This window comes from Hemitrygon akajei, chromosome 18, assembly GCF_048418815.1.
Source record: "Hemitrygon akajei chromosome 18, sHemAka1.3, whole genome shotgun sequence".
NCBI classification, from domain to species: Eukaryota; Metazoa; Chordata; class Chondrichthyes; order Myliobatiformes; family Dasyatidae; genus Hemitrygon; species Hemitrygon akajei.
Genome location: NC_133141.1, coordinates 12969409 through 12995015, shown reverse-complemented (window position 1 = coordinate 12995015; position 25607 = coordinate 12969409). Strand labels below are relative to the sequence as shown.

Genomic DNA, 25607 nt, shown 5'->3' with positions numbered 1-25607 from the left:
TGGAGCAACTCAGCAGGGCAAGTAGCATCTATGGAGGCAAAGGAATAGTCAATGTTTTGGGTTGAGGCCCTGCATCAGGACTGGCAGTTTATACTGATGAAGGCTGTGATCTGAAACATCGACTGTCCTTTTGCCTTCATAGATACTGCTGGACTCATTGAGTTCATCCAGCAGTTCACACAAAATGCTGGAGGAACTCAGCAGGCCAGGCATCATCTATGGGAAAAAAAGTACAGTCAATGTTTCGGGCCAAAACCCTTCAGCAGGACTGGAGAAAAAATCTGAGGAGTAGATTTAAAAGGTGGCGGGAGGGGAGAGAGAATCATCAGGTGATAGGTGAAACCTTGGGGGGGGGGGGGAATGAACTCTCTCTCTCCACTCCTCCAGTAGTTTGTGTTTTTGCTAATAATTGACAGATTTAAACATTCAGTATACACCCAATTAAACTGGAAAGTCAACTTGCCAGTGGTTGAATTGTGGGGAAAAATGTGCTGGTTTGGATTAAAATCATGGTTCTCAATTGGTTTTGTGGGCCAATGGATACTTGGCCAGAATGTTGTTTGCAGCCTGGTGCCCAAAGAACTGTGCCCTACACAAGTTGGTGTTTTGGGACCATGAGAAGAAATAGTAAAGTCCTTTTCAACACTAAAACATTGAAATTTTTTGCCAGAGATGGCTTTGTCGGGTAATCTACCAATAGCTTCTACATCTTGTCATTTTCAAGGTTTTCTTAAGTCATTTGCTGTCAATGAACTACAATGACACCTATACATAGGGAGAAGAACTTCATGTTATATGATCAGAGAGTACTTAACTTAAATTGTTGCCATTTTCTGACGCCAACCTTCTGTCAAGGTAGTACATTCAGATTCTAGAAAATCTCGATTTTTTTTGTATTAAAACTAAACAAAGTTGTTTATTCTTGATATAGCTGTACCTGTCATTATTTGTGCTGAAAGAATGGACAGCATACCTGTAGTGGGAATCCTGCTGATAGAGCTTTGGGTGCAGATTGGATAATCAAACTCTAAATAAATTTGGATAAATATTTTCAAGGAGAGAAAATTGCAAGTTGATGAAAGTGGCACTTGAGCAATTTGCTTTTGAAAAGAGTTGGTGATGAATGGCCTGTCCTGAAAGCACACTATGTGGAGAACATATTGAAGAGACATTGGCAATAAGAAAGCCTTGGGTACTTACAGTATTGTTCAAAATGAACATTTTTCCTGCTTCAGGCTTGATGTAAACATCAAGTTATTAATGAGTCAGCTGCTTTCTATGCAAAATGATCTGGAATCTTCCATAAGCTGCTAACCAAAAAGCAAATTAACAGCTTTACCTCTCTCTATAAGCACAGGCTCTCCCCAGGGCTGTGTTCTTTCACCCCTCCTGTTCTCAGTTTATACAAATGACTGTACCTCCACAGACAAACCATTAAAATCCTAAAGTTTGCAGGTAACATAACTATAGTTGGTCCCATCTCTTGTAATGATGTAACCTGCTGTCAAAGAAAAGCACAATCATAAACATGAGAAAGTCTGCAGATGCTGGAAATCCGAAGTAACACACACAAAGTGCTAGAGGAATGCAGTAGGTCAGGCAGCATTTATGGAAATAAGTAAACAGTCGATGTTTTGGGCCAAGATGTTTCAGTCCTGATGAAGGGTCTCAGCCCAAAATGTTGACTGTTTACTATTTGCCCATGGATACTGCCTGGCCTGCTGAGTTCTTCCAGCATTTCGTGCATGTTGTATCATAGACGAGTAGACTGGCGTGCTCATAACAACTTGGAGGTTAATGCTATCAAGACAGTAGAAATGAGCATTTACTTTTGTTGACAACCCTCTACCTGCCACCCCTCCCCTTGGAAATTAATGGTAGGCTGTGTCTGTGGTCAAGTCATTCAAATTCCTGGAGACTACCATTCCCAATACATTGAAATGGGTCAAGCATGTTACGCTCATCACTAGGAAGGCACAGCAGAGATTGCTTTCCTACACCAGCTTAAGAAACTGAACATCTCAGGGTGTATCCTGATGAATTTCTACTTGGCCATCATTGGCAGTGTTGTGACCACCTCTATCACTGTTTAGTTTCCTGCTGCTTCCTCCCTCTCCTAGTCCAGGTTGTAGCAAGTGGTCCACTCAGCAGAGAAGATCATTGGCTGTCAACTACCAACATTAAAAGACCTGGTCATCACTAGAGCATAGAAGAGAGCTGAAAAAGATTACTGCTGACTCCACTCACACTCACAGTCACCTATTCACCAAATTGCCATCACCTCAAGTCCATCACCACCAGGACTACACATCATCTCCGAAGCTTCTTTCCTGTAGCTATCCAGCTTCTCAACAAAACTCACTCAGGTGTAATACTCTAACTGTCCCTGCACATGATCTGTTAAATACTCTTTCCTGCTCTCCTTGTTCTGTTAAAAATTATTGAGTATGTTCATATGTTCACATTTATTTAAGTTTGATTATTGATGTTTGTGCATGTGACCATTCTGCTAATTGTTGATTGCTCATGACTGTTTGCACTATTGTCTTGTAAATTGCGGGTTGCTATTGTGTTGTCTGTTATGGTATTGTCCTATGTTTTATGCTTAGCACCAATGCTGGTATGGTTCACATACCAACAATAAAGTGATTCTGATTCTAAAATGTAAAGTTTACATGAAACCTTTAAGTGTTACATACAGACAGATGAGATAATGCCTGTTAACTAGCAGAGACCAGTTTTGGGTGTAATTCTTTTAACAGTAATTCTTTTGGGTGTAATTCTTGGGTGTAATTCTTTTAACAGTAATTCTTTTGGGTGTAATTCTTTTAACAGTAATTCTTTTAACAGTAATTCTTTCAACAGTCACATTTCAGTAGGAGATCAGGGATGAGAGGCAGTGGTTTGGAAGGAGGACAAGTTAAAACAATAGATAGTCAAATCCATTAGTAGCATTATTGACATGTTGTTTTAATGCCCAAACTATCAGTATTTGTATTATTACTTTTTGACTTTGGGAGGTTTATGTGCACTTGACTTGGAGCCAACATCCCCAAGTTGCTTTTGGTAGTTCTGGGTGTCTTGGACTGTGGTCTTTCCATACCCTGTCCCATCATGCCTGTTACTTGATCTGACATGAACATTAGGAGTTTAATATGTTGTTGTGAAATGTCCTCAAAAAGCTTGTCTTGAGTAATGCATGTAAGTGAGTTTACATTGCTGTGCCATCATAAATGCCACTTAGTAAACTAACCCTTAAAAGTAGCATTCATAAAATACAAGGGACTTGCCATGTAGAAACCAAAATAAACTAATAATAGCTATATGCTCATAATCTGATGTATGAAGTGCTTTATAAAGATGGTAAAGTACAAGGTTAATTAGTTTCAGACAATTCAATGTGATTATATTGGCTGTGCAATAAATGACATCATAGCTTTTGGATGCCAGAGATCCTCCTATTGAACTGGCACCTGGCAGCAGCAGGAGGGATCAGTAAAAGGGAACTTCTTGGCATGGGTGTCTAGACCTTTGTGGTATGTATTTTTTTCAGAGCAGTGTGAGTGTTGTTGCTTCATTAAAGAGTGCAAATTCTGGACTATTGCAAATGGCCTAATTGCTGAATAGAAAAATGGGAAATCATCCTCAGACAGGGTGCAAACATTAAATTTAAAAAGTGAATAACCAGGGAAGTGTGCAATAAATGAAGAACAAAATAAACATTCACAAGAGTAGACTTCATCAGAGAACAAAGGGAAGCTACAAGTCTGACCTATCTTGTGTCTTGATGAATTGTACACTGTGCCAGCTATGAGCGCCTGTACTTTGTCTCTGCAGTTGACAGTTAGAGTAAAACTAAATGTATCTTTTAACCAATTATCAGTAATGTGACTTGGGCACAATAGAAGTACTTACTGGGCACACACCAGGAATGAAATTAAAAAAGAATGCAAATCAGAATCAGGTTTACTATCATTGTTTTTTATGACCTGAAATTTGTTTTGTGCCAGCAATATGGTGCAAAGACATAAAATTATTGTAAAATTATTGAAGATATCTTCAATGGTGTGGAGGCTAGTGCCCATGATGAAGCTGGCTGAGTGTTCAACCATCTGCATCCTCTTTTGATCTTGTGCATTGGAGCCTGCACACCAAACTGTGATGCAACCTGTCAGTATGCTGTCCACCATACATCTATAGAAATTTGCTAGTCTTTGTTGACATATGAAATCTTCACAAATTCCTAGTGAAGTTGAGCCACTGGTATGCTTTCTTGAGATTGCATCAATGTATTGGGCCCAGGACTGATCCTCTGAGATGTTGATACCCAGGAACTTGAAGTTGCTCACCCCTCAATGAGGACTGGTGTGTTCTCCTGGCTTCAAATTCCTGAATCTACAATCAATTCCTTGGTCTTGCTGACATTGAGTGGAAGGTTGTTGTTGCATCACACTCAATCAGCTGATCTATTCTCACTCCTGTACACCACCTCATTGAGATCTGTGATTTTTTTTACAAATGGCAGTGGTGTCATCTGCAAATTTATAGAGCCATTTGAGCTGTGCTTAGCCATACAGTCATGAGTGTAGGGAAAGTAGAGGAGTGGATCAATAAATCACTTGTACAGCATCTTTGACCAGATCAGGCTTCTCAAAATGCTTATAACACCACTTTACAGCTTTGTATTGATCCTGCAGATCAATCCAAACTTGGTAGTAGAGCTGAACTACACAGATAACTTCAGCGTGTTCAAAGACCACTGTCAACTCGTTCACTGTGGCATGCAGAAGGGTGGGCTTTGTACTCAATGTTCACAAGATAAAGGACCTTTACCAACTTGTTGCTTTATTGAAGATTGCAAATTTAGAACCAGTTGTTACTGGCCCAGTTGTGGGGTAAGTCATTTTGAGGCAGGGTGTAAATATTAAATGAATAAAAATTTGTGTGAATAAAGCTAAATATCCCCTCCCGACCCATACAATTTGAGGAAAAGTATTTTAAAATCAAGATCTTAGGGAGCTGGCACAAGATGTGACACAGATCTGAGTAGTAAATATAATATCCATTTTCTTTTAAAATGACAAGGATTACAAATGGTCTTGTATAAGATATGCTTGAAACTGTGGTACAGCAAAATGTGAATGAACATGTGTGCCCAGAAAGATGCCTGGCAAAAGCTAAAACAAACATGGTCAGAGATTGAAGCTGCTTAGTTGGACTGGTAAGTTAAACAAGGAAGTAGATAGAACAAGACCTCTAACTCTTTTGATAAAGGAGGAGTGGAGATGAGATACGAAGGAAAGGGGCAATTTGGGTAAAGAAGGAAAAGTCCTTTGTAGTGGAGATGAATGAAGAAGGCCTTGCTTTTTTTTATATATTTGCATGGTGTTGTGGATCCCTTCAAGAATGTCTAAAAGCTTTTCATGCTAAATGAACACAATTGTCACTGTTATAGAGTCATAGAGTTCTTCTCCCAGTGTAGAGTGCCTTCCTGCTTCAAAACATCCTCCATTGTCCCTGTACCTAAAAAGACCAACAGTCTGAACATCTGGCGTCCTGTGGCACTCACCTCAATAATAAGCAAATGCTTTGAGAGGCTGGTCAAGGGCTACATCTGCAGCTGCTGCCACCCACACTGAGCCCCCTACAAATCACCTGTCGACAGATGACCCAATAGCCACAGCTCTACACACTATCCTTACACATCTGGAGAAGAGGGATACTTATGTGAGAATGCTGTTCTTGGATTACGGTTCAGTTTTCCACACCATAATTCCATCCAGGCTTGACAAGAAGCTCAGAGACCTTGGCCTTTCCCTGCCTTATACAGCTAGATCCTAGACTTCTTGTCAGATCGCTGGCAGGTGGTAAGAGTGAGCTCCCTCCCCTCTGCCTCTCTGACCCTCAACACAAGAGCCCCTCAGGGCTGTGTCCTAAGCCCACTCCTTTACTCTCTGTATACCCTTGACTATCACCACCCACAGCTCCAATCTGCTAATTAAATTTGCTGACAATACTACATTCGTTGGCCTAATCTCAAACAATAACAAAGTGGCCTACAGAGAAGAAGTAATCACCCTGACACGGTGGTGTCAAGAAAACAACCTCTCCCTCAATATCGCAAAAGCAAAGGAGCTGGTGTGGGATTCAGGAGGAATGGAGACAGGCTCACCCCTATTGACATCAATGGATCTGGGGTTGAGAGGGTGAACAGCTTTAAGTTCCTTGGCACCGAGGATCTCGCGTGGTCTGTATATACTAGCTGTGTGGTGAAAAAGGCACAACAGCACCTCTTTCACCTCAGACGGTTGAGGAAGTTTAGTATGGCCCCCAAATCCTAAGGACTTTATACAGGGGCATGGCTGAGAGCATCCTAACTGGCTGCATCACTGACTGGTATGGGAACTGTACTTCCCTCAACTGCAGGATTCTGCAGAGAGTGGTGCGGACAGCCAGCGCATCTGTAGGAGTGAACTTACCACTATTCAGGAGGTTTACAAAGACAGGTGTGTAAAAAGGGCCCGTAGGATCATTGAGGACCTGAGTCACCCCAACCACAAACTGTTCCCAGCTGCTCCCATCTGGGAAATGGTACCACAGCATAAAAGCCAGGACCAACAGGCCCCAGGACAGCTTCTTCCACCAGGCCATCAGACTGCTTAATTCATGCTGACGCAACTGTACTTCTATGTTGTATTGACTGTCCTGTTGTACATAATATTTATTACAAATTACTATACATTGCACATTTAGATGGAGACATAACGTAAAGATTTCTACTCATGTAGGTGAAGGATGTAAGTAATAAAGTCAATTCAATTCCATTCAACACAGCATGGATACAGGCCCTTCAGTCCAACCATTCCATGCCCACCCACCCAGTTCCAATTTCCCTCTAACTCCTGTCCCTCCGTGTACGTAGCAAAGCACTGCTTCAATGATGCTATTATACTTGCCTCAACAACTTCCTCATTCCATATAATCATCCCCCTCTGTGTCAGAAAAATGGTTCCTTTTAAATTTGAGAGATACAGCAGACAATTTGCATGTATGTCAAACTCCAATAAGCAACAATGTGGTGAATAACCAGATAGCCTTTTAGAAATGTTGATTGATACAGTAATATCCAGGATACCAAGGATCATTCCCCTGCTCCTTGGTGCTCTGTAATCTTCCACACCTTCCTCCATTTGCAAGTCTTAATTTCAATATCTGTTCTGAAAGACAGACCTTTCAGCATTGCAACACTCCCTCTATTTTGTGCTCGAGTCTGTAGATTGAAATCGAGCACACACCCTCCTAACTCCCGGAGGGTGTTGCCCAGTGAGCTCTGGTCGATGTTGAAGAAAAATTGATCTATGTTCAGCATAAAGGAGCTGATGTTGATTATAACAAATGGGGGAATAATTTTAATATTTATCATGAAGTGAATCTGGATGGGAAAGCATTTTGGGTTTCTACGTGTGTATGTCTATCTGTTTGTACACTTGTATTCATTTGCTTTGGAACTTGTTCAAGAATTGGCTCTGATGGTCAATAAGACATTCTTTGTACCAAGTAAGTGACTATAAGAGTAAGCAAATAATATTTGTTGCATGATGTGTTGGATATCACTGTGGGTGCATCACGAACATGTGCTGCTCTGAGGTCAATGGCAGGGCTGTGAGTTTGTGGCAGGGAACAGCAGCTGAGTCGGTGCAAACTCAGCCTGATCACAAATTCAATTTACTGGAAAATTGTTCAACTTTTTTGAGACACTTGTTTCAATAATTTCAAAAAATTAACCATCCATCTGACAACTTTACATTAGTGCTTAATTGAGATGTCTTTTAAAACTGTCTCCTCTGAGAGTGGCCTATTGCAGTTTCCAGTTAATTTGTTCATAAGTGTATTTTAAGTACTGTACTGAATGCGCTGTGAAGGATGTCTTGGTGTATTAATGGACTTGTTCCATCCAAAAAAGGATACTATTTAAATAGTGTAAATTATAACAGAAAAGTGTGTGTTTGTACTGATTGAAAGTTCACTTGTATTATTCACATTAGTTTTTTTCCATGGCAGTGACCTGAGCAAAGAATGCCATTACATCACCTACAGTACTATGTGCTGCTCTATTGAAGGTGGAGGCCAGTGAACCTGAACTCCTCCATGCAGTTATGTGAGGCGAGATTTAGCTTGCTAGTATTTGTCTCTTGATTTTATTTTACTTGGAATTGTTTGCAAATTGTGTAAGTTGCTACTAAACAGGAGCTTTTCATTTACCACTCTTCAAAGAGGAGAGAGAGACTTTTGTACCTTGGAACTATATTACCAGTAAATAATGCAGCAGGGTGTGAGCAGTGAAACTATATCCTGTGCTATCTCTTTCTGTCGCCATCAACCTGCATTTAATTATTATATGATCCTGTTTCATTTACTCTGAACTGAAATCATTGGTATTCCACAAGGTGGCAGTAGCACTGTGGGGCAGCCTTTCTTCAACATGCAGGCTGAGACTTGCAGAAAAAAGTCAGTTGATGGTATTGAATAAAACCCAAACCTGAAGAGAATTTGCAGCCATGTTTAATTTCATCATTTATTTCTTCAACTGTGTGTCACCATGTAGTTGACTAACAATAATACCAGATGAACTTTCTCAGAAAACTTTGTCAGGTAGGTGTTCCAAATAAAAAAACTTGGGCCTATCCAAGAGGGGAAGGAAGCAGGAATCAATCTTGGATGAGTGACCATTTTATTTAGTGCATCCTTGTATGATGCTGTATATGAACACATCACAAATCATGTTTCTCTTTCTGGATATGGCATATAGAAGATTAATTTTTACAACAAGGGAAAGTGACATCCGATCAAGATTTAATCTAGGTTCAGGCCATGGCTTTGATCTGTGATGATACAAAGCCATTTCAAAATGAAGCAATTCTGCAATAAAATTTCGAAGCTCACTTCACTTGTGGCAATGCCTAAACTGCTTGCAGCCATGACTTCAATTGGATTGCAAACATTTCCCAGCATCTGGGAAACATTTGTGCAAATGTATCTGAAATGTGTTGGCAATATTCCTCCTGGTGCAACTGGAGAACTTCTCAGAAAAGAAGCAGTTCGGCTTCTCACATCTGTGCTAGATCATCAAAGAAAATCAGTCTTGTCTTTATATTCACATAAAGGCCACCTGAGTGTATTCTGCAGTCATCAAAGTACTGTGTAAATTGTAATTTTTGTAAGGGAGTTTACACCCAGCAATCTCTCACAAGGAGCATCTGCTTGTAGGTTGAGGGGTAAATATTGGCTAGGATACCTGGGATGATGATTCTTGGGTGTAGTGGGATCTTTCCACCCAAGTGAGCAGGTGGGCTACTAACTCTTAAAGTTCAAAGTAAATTCATTATCAAAATACGTACTGTATATCATATACAACCTTGAAATTCATTTTTTGCAGCACCCACAGGAAAACAAAGAATACAATAGAATCTACACATAACAAAGACTGATATATCATGCAAATAATTTAAAAAGTAAACAAAGCTGCAAAGGCCTTGAAAGTGAGTCTACAGACAGCAGAGTTAGTCCAGCACTGAGGCGAGTGAAGCCTGTCCAGGACCCTGATAGCTGCAGGGCAATGACTGCTCCTGAACCTGCCTGCGTGGAACCCAAGACTCCTGCACTTTCTGCCTAATGGTAATAGCGAGAAGGGGAGACAGGTCAAATGCAGGCAGATGGGACAGGTGGGGTATCTTGGCTGGCACAGAGTAGTAGGTTTTCTGTTCTCAATTGGGGTGATCTCTGTTGGTCTCAATCTAAATTGAGGTGATCTTTACAACCTCCTGGGGAAACTGTAAACCCCTTTAATTGACTTGTACAAATAATGGTGAAATGCTTTCTATGCTAGTGGTGAACAGAGACTTATCACAAGCAAATGGAACACAGTAAAGTTACAAGGGATGCATTAGGTGCTGTAACCTCTCTGCTGTCTGGCTGTGCCCATTCTTCTTTTCCTCCCTTCCCCCAAGCACCAGTTCTTAATGGTTTTAGTGCTTTACACAGGAGAGGTTATTAATAAAGATATATAATCATGTAATTGCTTAACACAAGTTTTCAGGGTCCGCTCTATTTTTCACTTTGCCTTTTTAGAAGCTCAGACTGATTTTAACTGTATTAGCCCACAGTGGCTCTTGAGTTCTGCACAAACCAGAGAGGGGCCCGAACACTCTCTTGTGTCTTCCATTCCCCCACTTCAACCATGAAGTGCAGAGCAATACAGGTTCAGTGTGTTCCTCATAGTGATGGCTTCATGCTCTGTACAACTGACAAAGCATTGACAGCTGTAAAGAGAGGTGAGTAATTTAGGATTGTGTAACCTGTATCACTCTTGCTTGGTCTGCCCTCCTTGTGTAGCTGATACTGATCGTTCAATCTTCAGAGCCTTCAGTTGCCCAGGGCCAATTCACTAAATTTCCTCCTTGAATCTTGCAACAGACCTCTCAAAATACAGCTCAAAATCTACCTGTTCAATAAGATGGAATGACTGAGCTCTTCAACTCCTTTAATTTGCTGGACTTCTGCAAAAAACAGACTAATCTGCAGATCTCTTCAATGATGAATTTAATGGACACTGGGTCTTAAGGCTCCCAACACAATTGTCTTTTTGCATTGGTAGAAGCCAGAGAAAACTTGAGATTTTGTTCAGGCCAATACTGTAAGGATTTTTGGCTAAAAATAGCTCAGCATCCACTAAGCCTTTATGAAAGAAGTATATACTCTCAACTCATTGTGTTCCTCCAGCAGACTGTTGCTCTGGATTCCAGCATCTGCAATCTTATGTCTCCAATATAGAACTAACTTTATCTTAATAATGATGAAAGGTCATTGGCCTGAAACATTATCTCTGTTTCTTTATCTACAGATACTGCCTAGCCTTTATTATTTCCAGTATTTCCTGTTTTTATTTCACCTTTCCAGTGTCTATAGCATTTTAGCCTTCTGAAAGACAGAAGCTTCATTGTAACTTAGCCCAGTAACTATTTTGATTAAAATGAAAATAATAATAATATTACTCATGTCTGCATTTTGCTGATCAACTGGCAATTATTGGATTGACTTTGAATTTGGCAGGATTTTGGCAAATTATCAACCTATACTATATTTTATTGTTGTTGGGTTAATGAATGTTGCAATTTATCCTGTCCTGGATCTTGGAAAGACACCTCTGTTCACTTGCCAATCTGAGGCAATAGTCAGGAATTCCTGAGGAGAGGAAAATGAAGTGTAGTTTTTCAGCAACAATTTTCTGTAATCTATCAAAAGCACTTAAGCTCAAAAACAAGTGCTAGTCTTGAGCAGATTACATGTGGGCCAAGGAAGTGACTCTTGGTCGCCAATTTGATTGCAGCCAAGCCAGATCCTGTTACAGTTCATGTCTGTGCCGCCTTCTTAAAGAATCCATTAGTCCCCCTCCCTAGTTCAATTCCCAGAGCTCTGATTTCCCATTTCAAATAAAATGGAGCTTTTACACATCTGTTAAAGACAAGTGATATTTGACTGACATGGTTCCTTCATTTAAAAATTCAAAGGAGATATTTCAGAAAAGCATTTAGCAAAGTATCAGATTTGCTGAGAAAATTTGTGGAATTAAAGAGCCATTAATGGGTGAAAATGAAATATGGTTTTAAGACAGAGAATGTAGAGCTGTGATTGATGAACTTATTTTCCATACTAGAGAATGGGAGACTATTCCTTGGTGGAGCAGTGGGGAGGAGTGGTGGTCATCACTAAACCACTACTTTTGACGTATGTGACTTCTTTCTGTGGGTGTCGAGGAAATAAACTCAAAGGTGGAAGTATAGTTACCATTGAGGAAAATGGTAATAGACTGGAAGAGGACATGGGATGATCAAATAGACAGATGTGACAAGTGAAATTTAATAGACTAGCATGAAATTCTTATGCTTTGGGGGAAAGGAACAAAGTGAAAGAATGCAGACAAAATGGCATAGTTGTAATGGATGTGAAGGAACTGAGAGTTTACATATATAAATTCTATATAGGGCAGTGAGAGAGTAGTTAATAAAAGAGATTGGATTCTAGGCTTCATGACCAGAAGAGAGTACAAAAATCAGGAAACATTTGCAATCAAATTTCAGTCATTTAAACCTTTATACAAGACTGCTTAAGTTGCTCTTGGAGTTTGGTGCCCAGTTCTGGTCACCAAATTTTAGGAGAACAAGGACCTTGAAGGTGGTGCAGAAAACACCTATTGCCTCAGATTGGCAAGTGAACAGAAGTGTCTCTCCAAGGTCCAGGACGGGATAAATAACAACATTCATTAACCCAACAATAATAAAATATAGTATAGGTTGATAATTTGCTAACATCCTGCCAAATTCAAAATTAATACAATGGTTCAATTCCAGTCATTGCCTGTAAGAAGTTTGCACATCCTCCCCTTGATCACGCAAGTTTCCTCTGGGTTCTCCGGTTTTCTCCCACATTCCAAAGTTATGGTGTCATTGGGTGGTGCGGGCTTGTTGGTCTGAAAGGGCCTGTTGCCATGCTGTATCTGTAAATAAATAAATACGTTTACTCTTATAGGTTTGGATTTGAGAGATTTCCGTGGTAAGTTCAAGCTCAAGAATAAACTGTGATTATTCTCTTTGAAATAAAGAAATTTGACAGATAATAGGACAAGATAATGTTGGGTCTCAGTGGGAAGTTTTTAACCATTGACAAATTATTCAAAGACCAAGGTGAAGAGATTCAAAGTGGACAAAAGGATGCAGGGCATATGTGAAGAAAATCTTTGGTTAATATAGAGATTATAATCAGTAAGGCTATTGCAGCAGTTGCTAAAGGATTTCAAAAGAACTTTGTGTATGCACTTGAGGGGAAAATAATTTGTAGGACTGTAGAGTAAGAGGGAATTGACCTAATGAGATTGCTTGAGAGAGCAACCATGGACTACATAGACTGTGTAGCTATCCACTCATCCAGCTGCTACTCTCCCCAGTACTACTTGTTCCGCTTCTAACAGTTGCCAATGAATTTGCAAGATTGTGGAATCAATAATAACATCAGTCTCTATTGAATTGCATCTCTATTGATAACGGTGTTCCATTGATGCTTAAGTTTAATAAAGTTTATGATTTACGTATTTGACATTGGTTTTAGGACATTATTTAAAGAGCCCCTTTTGTACCATCTATTTCAAAACATCAAAAAGTGAGAGTGTTGGAGAAACAATCGAGAGTAGCGTTGAACTACGAATCTTGTCATTCTCAGCTAATTCAACCGTGATGTCATGGCTTTCAGGGCAGACTTCATAAGTGATTTGGATAGCAATAAAACAGAAATGTTTGCAAAAGTCTGTTTGTACACCTGCTCTGCTGTTCAAATAACATTGCGCATGTTGTCCCAGAGCTGATGCTTTATCGCGCAATCACATTTTTGATGTACTTAGCTGTATGGTAATTTAAGATTTTCTGTAGATTGAAGTAAGAGATTGGGGATGTAGCATGAGCTTTTTCAGCACTTCTGGATCAGAATGTAGTCTGAATTGCAAATAATTTCCCGTTTGGTTTGGCAGAATCTTAATCCAATTGATGGTTAAACTATTCAAGCCCTGAAGCTGCCAATTTTTACTAGTCTCTCCTATCAGGATGGCAACTTAAAGTGCAGCTGTCTTCAGGTTAACTGTGTTTTTACCCCTTTTGTACATAGCCTGAAATGTAGGTCTGTATGCACCTTCAGTATTGGAAATAGCAAAAAATATCATGAGCCTTGAAACCTCGAGGTCAAACAATGGGTGCGTCCTCATAACTGTGCGAACATTACATAATGTCAGGTAGTACATGTCTGAACTTGGTAAATGTTTTAAATAAGATTATAGATGTGAAATACTGTCTCTGCAGTAAAACTATGTTTAGTTTTGCACTTAGTAAGTTGACCAAACAGAGTGGGTGATTTTGTTTGAAGCTTTTATTAGCCACCTACCTTCCATCTGGCTACAAAGACATAAAATTTAATATGTTTTGCACAGCAATTTGTAATCATTAGTTACATTCCCAGTTGAATCAAATGAGAGAGCAATTTGCCTCCTGGTTAACTGCCAGAGTGTCAACATGTTAACATCTGCAGATATGATCCCAATAAATAGATGTACTCAACACCTAAAGAATGTTTCCCTAATGCTTCCTATTCTTGTATTATAATTTACTTACTCTTGCTGTGCTGAAGCAGTAAGTTGATCCAATTGTTTGAATACCTTCTATATTTAATTGAGGCTAAGCACAGCTCCAATGCCATATTCAAGTTTGCTGATGACACCACTATCATTGGCTGAATCAAAGGTGGTAACGAATCAGTATTTAGGAGGGAGATAGAAAATCTTGCTGAGTGGTGCCATAACAACCTCCTCACTCACTCAATGTCAACAAGACCAAGGAGCTGATTATTGAGCAGGAGGAGGAAACCAGAGGTCCATGAGCTGAACTTCATCGAGGGATCAGAGGTGGAGAGGGTCTGCAATTTTAAATTCCTCGGTGTTATCATTTCAGAAAACCCGTTCTGTGCCTAGCACATACGTATAATTACAAAGAAAGCATGGCAGTGCCTCCACTTAGGAGTTTGTGAAGATTCTGCCTGACATCTAAAACATTGACTAACTTCTATAGATGTGCAGTGGAAGGTATATTGACTGGCTGCATCATAGCATGGTATGGAAACGCCAATGCCCACGAATGGAAAATCCTACAAAAAGTAGTGAATATGGCCCAGTCCATCACGGGTAAAGCCCCAAACACCCACCCACCCCCACCCCCCATCATTGAGCACATCTACACAGAGAGTTGTAGCAGGAAAGCAGCATCCATCATCAAAGATCCTCACCACCCAGGCCATGCTCTCTTCTCACTGCTGCCATCAGGAAGAAGGTACAGGCGCCTCAGAACCCACACCACCAGGTTCAGGAACAGTTATTATCCCTCGACCATCAGGCTCTTGAGCTAAAGATTCTTCATCTCATGTTCTCAATATTTATTGCTTGGTTTTTTTTGTATTTGCACAGTGTTTTTCTTGCACATGGGCTGTTTGTCTTGTGTGCGATTTTCCATTGAGTCTATGGTGTTACTTTATATCTACTGTGAATGCTTACAGAAAAATGTATCTCACGGTTGTATATGGTGACACATATGTACTTTGTTAATAAATTTACTTTGAACTTCTATAAGATCTTGTAATGGTTAACATAATTTCCAATTATTTCCCTGCCCCCCCCCCCAACCCCACCAACTTCAGATGCTTAGTGCTGATTTGCAAGATTACTGCTTCCAGAACACAGCATCAAGATGGAGGCATGTGACTGAGCAATATAACTATTCATTATAAATATCTACTCTTGTAAAATATTTAGAAGGAAATTCAACCAATTTTCAAACAGTATGGCAGTTCATGATCTGAACTTCTCTCAGTAAGTCTTTTCTATACACTTCATGTTTAGCATGAAGATGTGAGCACTATATCCTGGTGTTGACAGTGTTTGTGACTTTCTAATCCTGGCTATAGATAGGCACCTGTGTAAAGTCAGAGCAAGCAAGCCATATATAAGAGAATTGGATTCGTTCAGTTTAAGTTCCAGGAGTAGTTGGGTTGCCAATGCTGCTTAAGTATGATCTGCCTGAACAAGTAGCACATTGTAAAAGTTAAATGAATGTGTGGTTTTGGCTGCTCATTCATGGGGACTTTGATCTGAGGCCTGAAATGTTAACTGTTTCTCTTTTTGCAGATGCTGCCTGACATGACTTTTTTCAGTGTTACCTGTTTCATTTCACATTTCCAGCAAGTGGATTTTTTAATATATTTTCTTTGGCTGCTATTTTGCACCAATAGAGAGTTGGAGAGAGCAGCTGATTATTTGTCTTTGCTGGTGGTCTGGGAATACATATTGAAGTGAAGGTGATAAAAGAGTGTGGCTTTTCATGTGTCTAGTTGGAATTGGTTTATTATTGTCGCATATACTAATATACAGTGAAAAGCTTGTATTCTGTGCATATAGATCAAATCATTGCTACACATTGAGTTTAATACAAGATAAAGCAACAACAATGCAGAACTAAGTGTAACAGCTACAAATAAAGTGCAGTGAGGTCAAGAGTTAATTTTGTCATACTAGGTTCCCAACCTTTACGCCATTAAGCAAGTGGTCCGTGGACCCCAGGTTGGGTACCCCTGTGTTAGGCGAGTTGTTCTATTGTCTATAACAGCAGGGTAGAAGCTATTGAGTTTGGTGGTATGTGACTTTTTGTATCTTCCTGATAGGAGAGGGGAGAGAGAATATTTGGGTTGGGTGGAGTTTTTGATTTTGCTGGCTGCTTTACCAAGGCAGTGAGAAGTGTAGACAGAGTCCATGGAGGCAAGGCTGGTTTCCATGATGTGCTGAGCTGTGTCCACAACTCAATTTTAAAAAAAATCAAACTTGCTATATTTGTTTTTAAAATCATGTAATTTTCCTGGATTGAAATCAGTATTACATATTCCAGAAAATAATTTGGCTATCTCCTTTCATTGGCAACTAGTCAATATTTGACTTCCCTTTTCCTAGTTTGAATAGCAGCAGCAATGATCGCAGAACAGAACAGGCGTCAAAACAATAGGACCAGTTTCTGTTCTATACCGCAACATTGGGTAAGATTTTAGAACTGCATCAAAATAATATCGTGGGAAACTTAAGGTTAGTAATCAATGCCATGGTTTGCTGTTTTAAAGATGCCAACTTCCATTAGAATCATGGAAGGAAGTCTGCTGATGTTGAGTGATTCATTGTTTACCATCAATGAGTCATTTGTTCAGTCAGTAATAAATACATGGAGTTGTACAGAGGTATTTGAATTGTCAACAAGTACCCAGTAGACCCTTTTAACACCTTTTCTTATAGCATCTTAAAATGACGAAGCTGTTATCATTTCATGCTGTTAGGGTCACCAGTTTTCAAGTATAAACTTTTCCCCTGTGGTCTTGTTTGTCAAAATTGTACATATACATTTTTTTCCCATCTATACAGGCAAGCCTAGAGAACATGGAGCGATCACCATTCAGCAGAGGGCAATGGGCCTCTCAATCACTGCGAGTCACTGCAAAGGAGTTGTCCATAGTTAATAAGAGGGGATCTGTCGCACTCAGGGAACGTTTTTCTAAGTAAGTAATCCAGCATTCTCTTAAAGAAATCAAGTAGCCTTTTCAGTGTACAAAACGTGGATTCATTCTATCTGTTCTCACTGTGTCATGTCACCCTGTAAGAGTGGTTGGTAAAATGGTTTAGGACAAATATAGGCACAGCCTTAAACTAATGAGCGTAATTATTCCAGGTTGAATTGAGTGCAACAAATGAAATCTAGAACCTAGTGGAGATGGGAGAGTACCTCAAATTTAGAGGAACACACAACTTGCTGGAGGAACTCAATGACTCGGGCAGCATCTATGGAGAGAAATGGACAGTCGACATTTCAGGTTAAGACCCCTCATCAGGACTGGAAACAAAAATGGGAGGTAGCCAGCTTCCCCCTCTTTTCCTCCCTCTTCTCACCTTTCTATACTGGTTATCACCCATCTTTCTTTCTGGTTAGCTGAAGGGTCTCGACCCAAAATATCAACTACCCATTTCCCTCTGTAGGTGCTGTCTTGACCCACTGAGTTTTTCCAGCACCTTGTGTGTTGCTCTAGATTTTCAGCATTTGCAGTCTCTCTTGCATCTCCACCCAGCAGATTGATGGCATACACAGAGGGTGACATTATGTAACATGTACCATGCTAATACCTTGAAAGAGATTTTGGTAACTCTTTTTCCTAAAAAGAAATCCCTGTAGTAAATATGTCTCTTTAAAGAAAGTAAACTGTTGGTTTCTGAAGCAGCTGATTTTTGATTTGAAGTCTCCAATTCTCCTCTTTATCCTTTGTGCCCATTTATTTTCTCACTTTTCTCTCCACTCCTGGAGGTATTAGTTCCCTTGCAACAGCTGACCAATAAAACCATGCCTGAATGCTGCCTGTTCATGTTTGAGTCATGATGCTGTATACTGGCTTGCAATTGGACTGTGACAAATACTATTACCTAATGTCTAAGTATGCATAATTTCCAACATGCACCACCTTGGGAGGTTAGGAGGCCCACTTGGTAACTTTTTTCTCCATGCTACGTCTTTCCCATTCTCCCCTCTCTGCCTGAACCACTCTGAATTCTCTAGCTAACTGGCACAGACTGGGGAAGCAGGGTCTTTGCTTCCTAAAACATTAGCTAGCTCAGTAAGCTTCAGTTACAAATTATTCTGGCAGTAGTCCCCTCTTGATCTAGCATTACCTTTATCACATAGGTGTCAAGAGAGTATATGACTGGGCCCAATGTGAAACGTTTGAGTGCATTTTAAAAATAAAATTTACAAAAACTTAGTGATGTAATGAATAAATCCCTCCCTAAGGCTATTTGCTTGCTAATAAAAACGTTATTCATAGTGATATGGTCGATACAAACTGATTTGATATATTTATGTGGAGTACAGTTAAATTGTTTTTCTTCATATTGTATCCCTTCTCATTTATTGTTAAGATCACCATGGTTTCAGTAAAAAAAAGTTTGGTGGTCAAACTACCATGAGTGAGGTGAGTTACAGAAAATTGTTGTGGCAAATGTCATTTAATGCATTACTGGATTTATTTACAGTGGTGCTAGAAAGTTTGTGAATCCTGTGGAATTTTCTCTATGACTGCATAAATATGACCTACAATATGATCAGATCTTCACGTAAGTCCTAAAAATTAAATAAAGAGAACCTAATTAAATAAATAACACAAAACATTATACTTGCACATTTACCTATTGAGAAAAATGATCCAATATTACATGTTTTTGTTGGGAAAAGTATGTGAACCTCTGGGGTAATGCCTTCTACAAAAGCTATTTGGAGTTGGGTGTTCTAATCAATGAGATGAGATTGGAGCTGTGGGTTGTAGAGGGGCCCTGCCTTATATAAAAGATACAGAGTCAAGTTACTGACAAGAGCCTGCACTTCTCAAGAAAGATTTGCTTATATGCAGCATGCCTCAATCAAAACAGCTTTCAGAGGACCTTACAAGAAGAATTGTAGAGATTGTATGAAGCTGGAAAAGACTGCAAAAACATTTATAAAGACCTGAATGTTCATCAGTCCACAGTAAGAGAAATTGTCTACAAATGGAGGAAACTCAGTACTGTTGCTACTCTCCCTAGGAGTGGGGAGTCCTGTAAAGATCACACCAAGAGCACAGCGTGCAATGCTGAAGGAGGTGAAAAAGAACCCAAAGGTAACAGCAGAAGATCTGCAGAAATCTCTAGAACTTGCTGAAGTCTCTGTTCATGTGTCCACTATAAGAAAAACACTGAACAAGAATAGTTTTCACAGAAGGACACCATGGAGGAAACAAATACTCTCCAAAAAACAAACATTGCTGCATGTCTTAAGTTTGCAAAAGACCACCTGGATGTTCTACAACGCTTCTGGGACAATGTTCTGTGGACAGATGAGACAAAAGTTGAACTTTTTGGCAGAAATGTACACTGCTATGTTTGGAGGAAAAAGGGCACTGCATACCAACACCAAAACCTCATCCCAACTGTGAAGAGCATGGTGGAAGGAGCATCATGGTTTGGGGCTGCTTTGCTGCCTCAGGGCCTGGACAGCTTGCAATCGTTGAGGGAACAATGAATTCAAAATTGTATCAAGTCATTTTACAGGATAATGTTAGGGTAGCAGTCCGTCACCTGAAGTTTAATAGAAGTTGGATAATGCAACAAGACAATGATCCAAAACACAAGAGTAAATCAACACCAAAATGGTTTAAAAAGAAGAAAATTTGTGTTTTGGAATGGTTGAGTTGAAGTCTTTACCTTAATTCTATAGAAATATTGTGGATGGACTAGAGGCAAGCAGTTCATGCAAGGAAGCCCACCAACATCCCAGAGCTGAAGCAGTTTTATAAGGAGGAATACCCTAAAATTCTTCCAAGCCACTGTGCAGGACTGTTCAACACTTACCGGAAATGTTTGGTTGAAGCTATTGGTGTTCAAGGGGTCACATACTTTTCCCAACAAATACTTGTAAAATTGGATCACTTTTCCCAAAAAATAAAAGTATGATTTTTTTAAAATGTTATTTATTTGTGTTCTCTTTATCTAGTTTTAGGACTTGTGTGAAGATCTGATCAGATTTTACTTCAGATTTATGCAGAAATGAAAACTCTACAGAATTCACAAATTTTCGAGCACCACTGTACGTATGCATACCAGGAAGGAAGGCTTTTTGGGGTTACAGCGGAATTCATCTGTCATGGATGAACATGAATAGGACATTTCAAGGGGGCACTAGAACTGTTCTTGGTTCTTTTCCCACAGGTCGCCCACATAGGTGCAATTTTAAACTGAAGGAATTGGAAGGAACCTAGATTAAATCTATTCTTTTCCAGCTCCAAGGTCCAGGGATTTTGAAGCTCCAGTCTCTAGCTGGGATCCAAGTTTGCCAAGGCAAAATTTTTGAATCAGTTAGTCCCTAATATAATTTTATTTCTTCCAGTCTTTCCCTTTCTGTCTCTCTCTCTGTCTCTGCCCAGATTTAGCAAACAATAGGATAAGGTCTCTCGACAGTGGAAAGTCTGTTGCTTTTAAGCATGCACAGTGTCACTGCTGCTGACTCCTTGGGTCCCACTTTACTGATGAATTGTCTGAGGCACAGTACATACAACACTATTGATATACTTCCATGACTTCTCCATAGTAATCACATTCTTTCTCTCTCTCCCTCCATCAGGTATCAGAAGGCAGCTGAGGAAGCCAGCAGTGACCGAAAAAAAGGGGTAGGTGTATTCAAACTGCTCTTTTGGGTGCATTCTGTTCCTTTTTATGTGTAGCCAGAGTGCACAGTGAAGGAACTGCTCTACATTTTGCTCTTGGGAAAAATAAACTGAGCTGGAACAGATAAGTTTACCCTGATAGTTTTCAGTGTAGAAGCATGTAAATACAAAATGCCTGAAATGAGTGCCCTGTTCTGTTGGCTTATAATCTTCTAAGCACCAAACAATGTCACTGCTGAAACCATGCAGGCCAATTCTGCTTATAAGATTATACCACAGCATGATAGTTTGGTGATGAAATTATCAAGTTGTAGTATGTCTGATCATACCAAAATGTGTATTGTTCTTCAAAACTGTTAGCAAGTGTTGTTCTGTTTTGTAACCCTTTTCTGTACTCTGCCAGGTAGTGTAGTGGTTAGCATAACACTTTACAGTACGAGCAACCTGGGTTCAATTTCTGCTGCCTGTACATTCTCCCTGTGACCGTTTGGGTTTCCTCCAGGTGCTCCGGTTTCCTCCCGCAGTCCAAAGACCTACCAGTTAGTAGGTTACTTGGTCATTGTAAATGATCCTGTAATTAGGCTTGGGTTAAATCAAGTGATTCCTGGGTAGCGTGGCTCAAAGGGCAGGAAGGACCTATTCCATGCTGTATCTCAATAAATAAATAATATTGGGTGTGCTTGTAAGCAGGCCTCCTTCTCCCAAAGTATTTGCTGATTGTTCAGTGCAACAACCTCCTGGTTTGATTTTAAGTCATTAAAGATATTTAACTGGGCCATGATGAACAATGGGGATAAAACAAAATTGAGGAATCTATAGAAATGAAAAATAACAGACAGGAAGCAATGGAGGGGAGCCAACTTTATTTGCAGTTGGAGGAAGGTGAGATTCATTTATTTCCCTGCATCGTCAACAACAAAACAATCCATTTCTTCAACTGTTCATTGCAACTTGCACGCTGCTGCCCAGCAGCGCAGTTGTTGCATTTTGTCCCCTGCCTCTTCCTGTGCATCTCCAAATTCTCCTTCCAAAATAGTCCAAACCATTGAAAATCCAGCAACTTTCAGTCAAGGTGAACAAATGGGTTTCAACTTCAAATAGTTGAAATAAAACTCGTGTGCCAACAATGAGGTGATCAGTTTTGTCACAAGCACCCAATAAAGATAAACTATATATTGTATAAATGGACTCCTATTTTTTTAATATATAATTGAAAAAAACTACCCTGTACATTACTCCTCCTGAGTAATCCTCTTGTACTAAACAGTACTAATTAGGAAGGTCAAAATCCACAGTTAATTACAAATGGTGCTCAGCTGAAGAGTTTTATTTAAAATTGGGAATAAAAATAAGCTTTTCCTTTCTGGGTATATCTGATTTTGGTGAGAAAAGCAGCCTGCACATAGACCAAGAGGTTACAGAGGAAATTTCTGACCACCAACCTGGACTCCAAGGTTGGGCAAGAGGCTGGACTCTGTATACCGGATTCTGGGCTGGATAGGGTTAACTTTCTAGAGATATTGGAGCTTGTAGTGTGGATTGCAATTTTTGTTTTGAGTCCCTCCATCTAACTGCTGGGTTACACAAGGACTTCACCTGTGCAGAGCATATCTGCAAATCCCTTACCAAACCTTGATTTCTTGGGGCAGCTTGTACCACTCACAGGCCACTCCTACAGGAGCAAGCTATCACTCCATAGGTTGAGGCCTGTTTCGTTTTAGCTTTCAAAAAATTTCCTTCCATGACTGACAGTGGCAACATTACTTGGGTGGGTGTCCCCATCCCATTCTTCTTTCCTTCCTCCTCACTCAACATCACTATATCATCTCCCAGAAGCAAAACACCAATTCTATACAATTCCATGAAGTTCAAGGACTCAGACTTTGCCTTGTCCAGGGCCAGTTCTGTAATTCCTGAAGCTTTGTGTCCTGAATGCTGTTTAATTTCCAGCGAGTGGCAGTAAAATTCTAAGCCCCAGATACACATTATTAAATGCAAGAGATTGGATAAATTATGGTTGTATTCTCTAGACGTTAGAAGGTTTAGGTCTGGCTTAATTTAAGTTTTTTAAGGCAATGGAGATATGAGAAAGACATTAGGACAGGGGTGGGGATCAAGTTCTAAAATTAGAATTGGACCTTTTAAGAGTAAAGTTCAGACATGCTTCTCTATGCAGAGGTGGGAGAACTTCAGACATGTCTCCAACAAATATTGTTCAAAGCTGGATCAGTTAATTTTAAATAAAAGACTGTCATTTGTGGTCGCCAAAGATGTGGGAAAGGAGGATAATGAACTTATCTCGGATCTACTATGATGTCATTCAGTGACAACAGACTCTAAGTCTGCTGACCTATGCAAGATAAGGTCACGTTTGGTTATGATGTCTATTGACAATCATCTCTTGCACTATGAAAAGCCACTGGGACAGTTGCGACATACATGAGGAACTGTAGACAAGACTTTTTGAGTAGAGAATGGTTGTGGGGGGAGGGGAATGCCTCAGAGAAGGAATAATTGATAGTTGTTAAATTTTTGGATTTTAAGATTAGAGAAACTTTGCATCATAAAAGAACAGTGTTAAGAAAACAATTTAATTTTGAGGATCTGTACAATTCAGTAAATGACTTCAGTTTCCAGCATTTAGAAAAATTAACAAACAAGAAATTAGAAAATAAAGACTTGAGGACAGTCACACTCCGTTTAGCAGGAGCTTCTCCATCTGTCGCTGAAGTTTGCAAAATTAATCCGAGTAATATTTAGTTGCTGTTGTGAGCAGATGTTTTCTGCTGTATTTGATACCTTGCCTGTTACTGCAATCAAGGTTAAATGCCCATTTGGATTTGGAGTTAAATTTGTGAGGTGGGCCTCAATCCCAGTTTATCCAATAATCCTTTTTAATTCTTATGGGCTTTATCTAGCTATTTTTCTCTTTCAAATAGTCTGTACTGTAGGATAAGACGAGGAGTGTTAAGCACTTGGTGTTGATAATGAACTGCAAGCAGGTACAGTTCTTCTGGAGGTTCATTTTGAAGGTTGTCTATCTTATTTGATGATTATGTGTCCAATTTGTTACCAACAGCAGCATTTGCTATGCACGTTATTTTAATACAATGTTAGGTTTAGCTGATGATGCAGATTAATTTTATATCCTTCGGAAACCTAATTAGTATTGGAAATCAGCAAGCGGGTCTGGCTGTAATGGGTAAGTTTATTATCATGGTAAGGACATTGAGGTTTGCTATTTATTTTAATTCAATCAGTATTATGCCCAGTTTGTTGAAGTTTGGATACCTTGGAGCCAAGGTAGGTATTTGGAATACAGATGCTGGACATGCTGGAAATCCAGAGCAACACACACAAAATGTTGGAGATCATCAGGACTGGAAAGGAAGGGGGAAGATGCCAGAATAATAAGTTGGGGAAGGGGAAAGGAGGTGGAGGACAGAGTGGGGAATTGAAGAAGCGGGTAGGAGGAGGACTGTGTGGGGAATTGAAGAGGAAGGAAGGAGGAGGGTATAAATACTGGAAGGAGAAATCGATGTTACTTCCGCTGGCCTTGTACCTCTGCTCTTCTCCTGCCTTTCACATCCCCCTGGGTGCCCCTCATTCCCTTTCTCCCATGGTCCACTCATCTCTCCTATAAATTTCCTTCTTCTCCAGTCCTTTGCCTTTTCCATCTATCATTTCCCAGTTTCTTATTTCATCCTGCTCCCCCACTAACTTGGCTTCACCTATCACTTTCTAGCTTGTCCTCCTTCCACCCTTTCATTCTGGCATCTTCTCCCTTCCTTTCCAGTCCTGATAACCCCCTGAAATGTTGATTGTTTATTCACTTTCATAGATGCTGCCTGACCTGTTGAGTTCCTCCAGCATTTTGTGTTGTGTAACTCTGGAATACGTAGACCTCTTCTAGTATCATCTCAGTGATGATAAAATTCACTGCTAACTTGAATGCCCCAACCTTTGTTCAATTGAGCAAAAAGAGATTTTGAAGGTTAAGACTTGAACCTGGCACAAAGCCTGTGGATTGCTGGGCAGCAGCATTTGCTGCACTGTTTTCGACCAAATATTGAAAGGCCTGGATAGAGGGGAGATAGAGAGGATATTTCCAATCGTGGGAGAGTCTAGGACCAGAGGGCACAACCTCAGAATAGAAGGACGTCCATTTAGAACAAAGATGAGAAGGAATTTCTTTAGCCAGAGGGTGGTGAATCTATGGAATTCATTGGCACAGATGGCTGTGGAGGTAAAGTCATTGAGTATGTTTAAAGCAAAGGTCGATAGGTTCTTGATTAGTAAGGGTGTCAGAGGTTGGGAGGGCTATGGCAAGATATGGAATTAAGAGGGAAAATAAATCAGCCATGATCAAATGACAGAGCGGACTTGCTAGACCAAATTGCCTATTTCTAGCCCTTTGTCTTGGGGTCTTCTGGTCTGAGATGCTTGTGAGACTTGGACAATTAACAGCACTGGAAAAATGCCAACAATCCGTACAAATTTCTTCCAATTCTTCGGGAAGGTCACCAAACCAGTATTGGTGTCCTTTTCCTAGGCTTGCATCCCCAGCACTGAGGCTGTAATCACTTAGTCAGCTGCTAGGCAGCCCATATTGTCTGCATACCTGACATCAAACAGGCACTCTATTCTAAACTCTCATGGGAAGAGATTATCAGGCAGATAAAGGAAAAGATTCAGAGGTGCTCAAAGATGAAGCATTTCCACTGACTGCTGGGAATCTCTGGCCC

The 25607-nt window shown here is 40.0% G+C and overlaps 1 protein-coding gene across 6 annotated transcripts in view; it reads left to right on the top strand.

Annotated features, from left to right (window-relative positions):
- The window catches only part of lima1a (LIM domain and actin binding 1a), a 129203-nt gene that overhangs the window by 57063 nt on the left and 46533 nt on the right, over positions 1-25607 (top strand). For 3 of the 6 annotated variants that reach the window (XM_073070852.1, XM_073070846.1, XM_073070849.1), the window contains exons 2-3: positions 17048-17181; positions 20820-20865. In XM_073070852.1, the coding sequence (XP_072926953.1) occupies positions 17063-17181; positions 20820-20865 (165 nt within the window). In that variant the 5' untranslated portion in view covers positions 17048-17062. Of the gene's footprint in view, positions 1-7455; positions 7558-17047; positions 17182-20819; positions 20866-23802; positions 23895-25607 lie in introns of those variants that run through there. The other 3 variants (XM_073070847.1, XM_073070851.1, XM_073070850.1) reach the window with 3 other exon arrangements.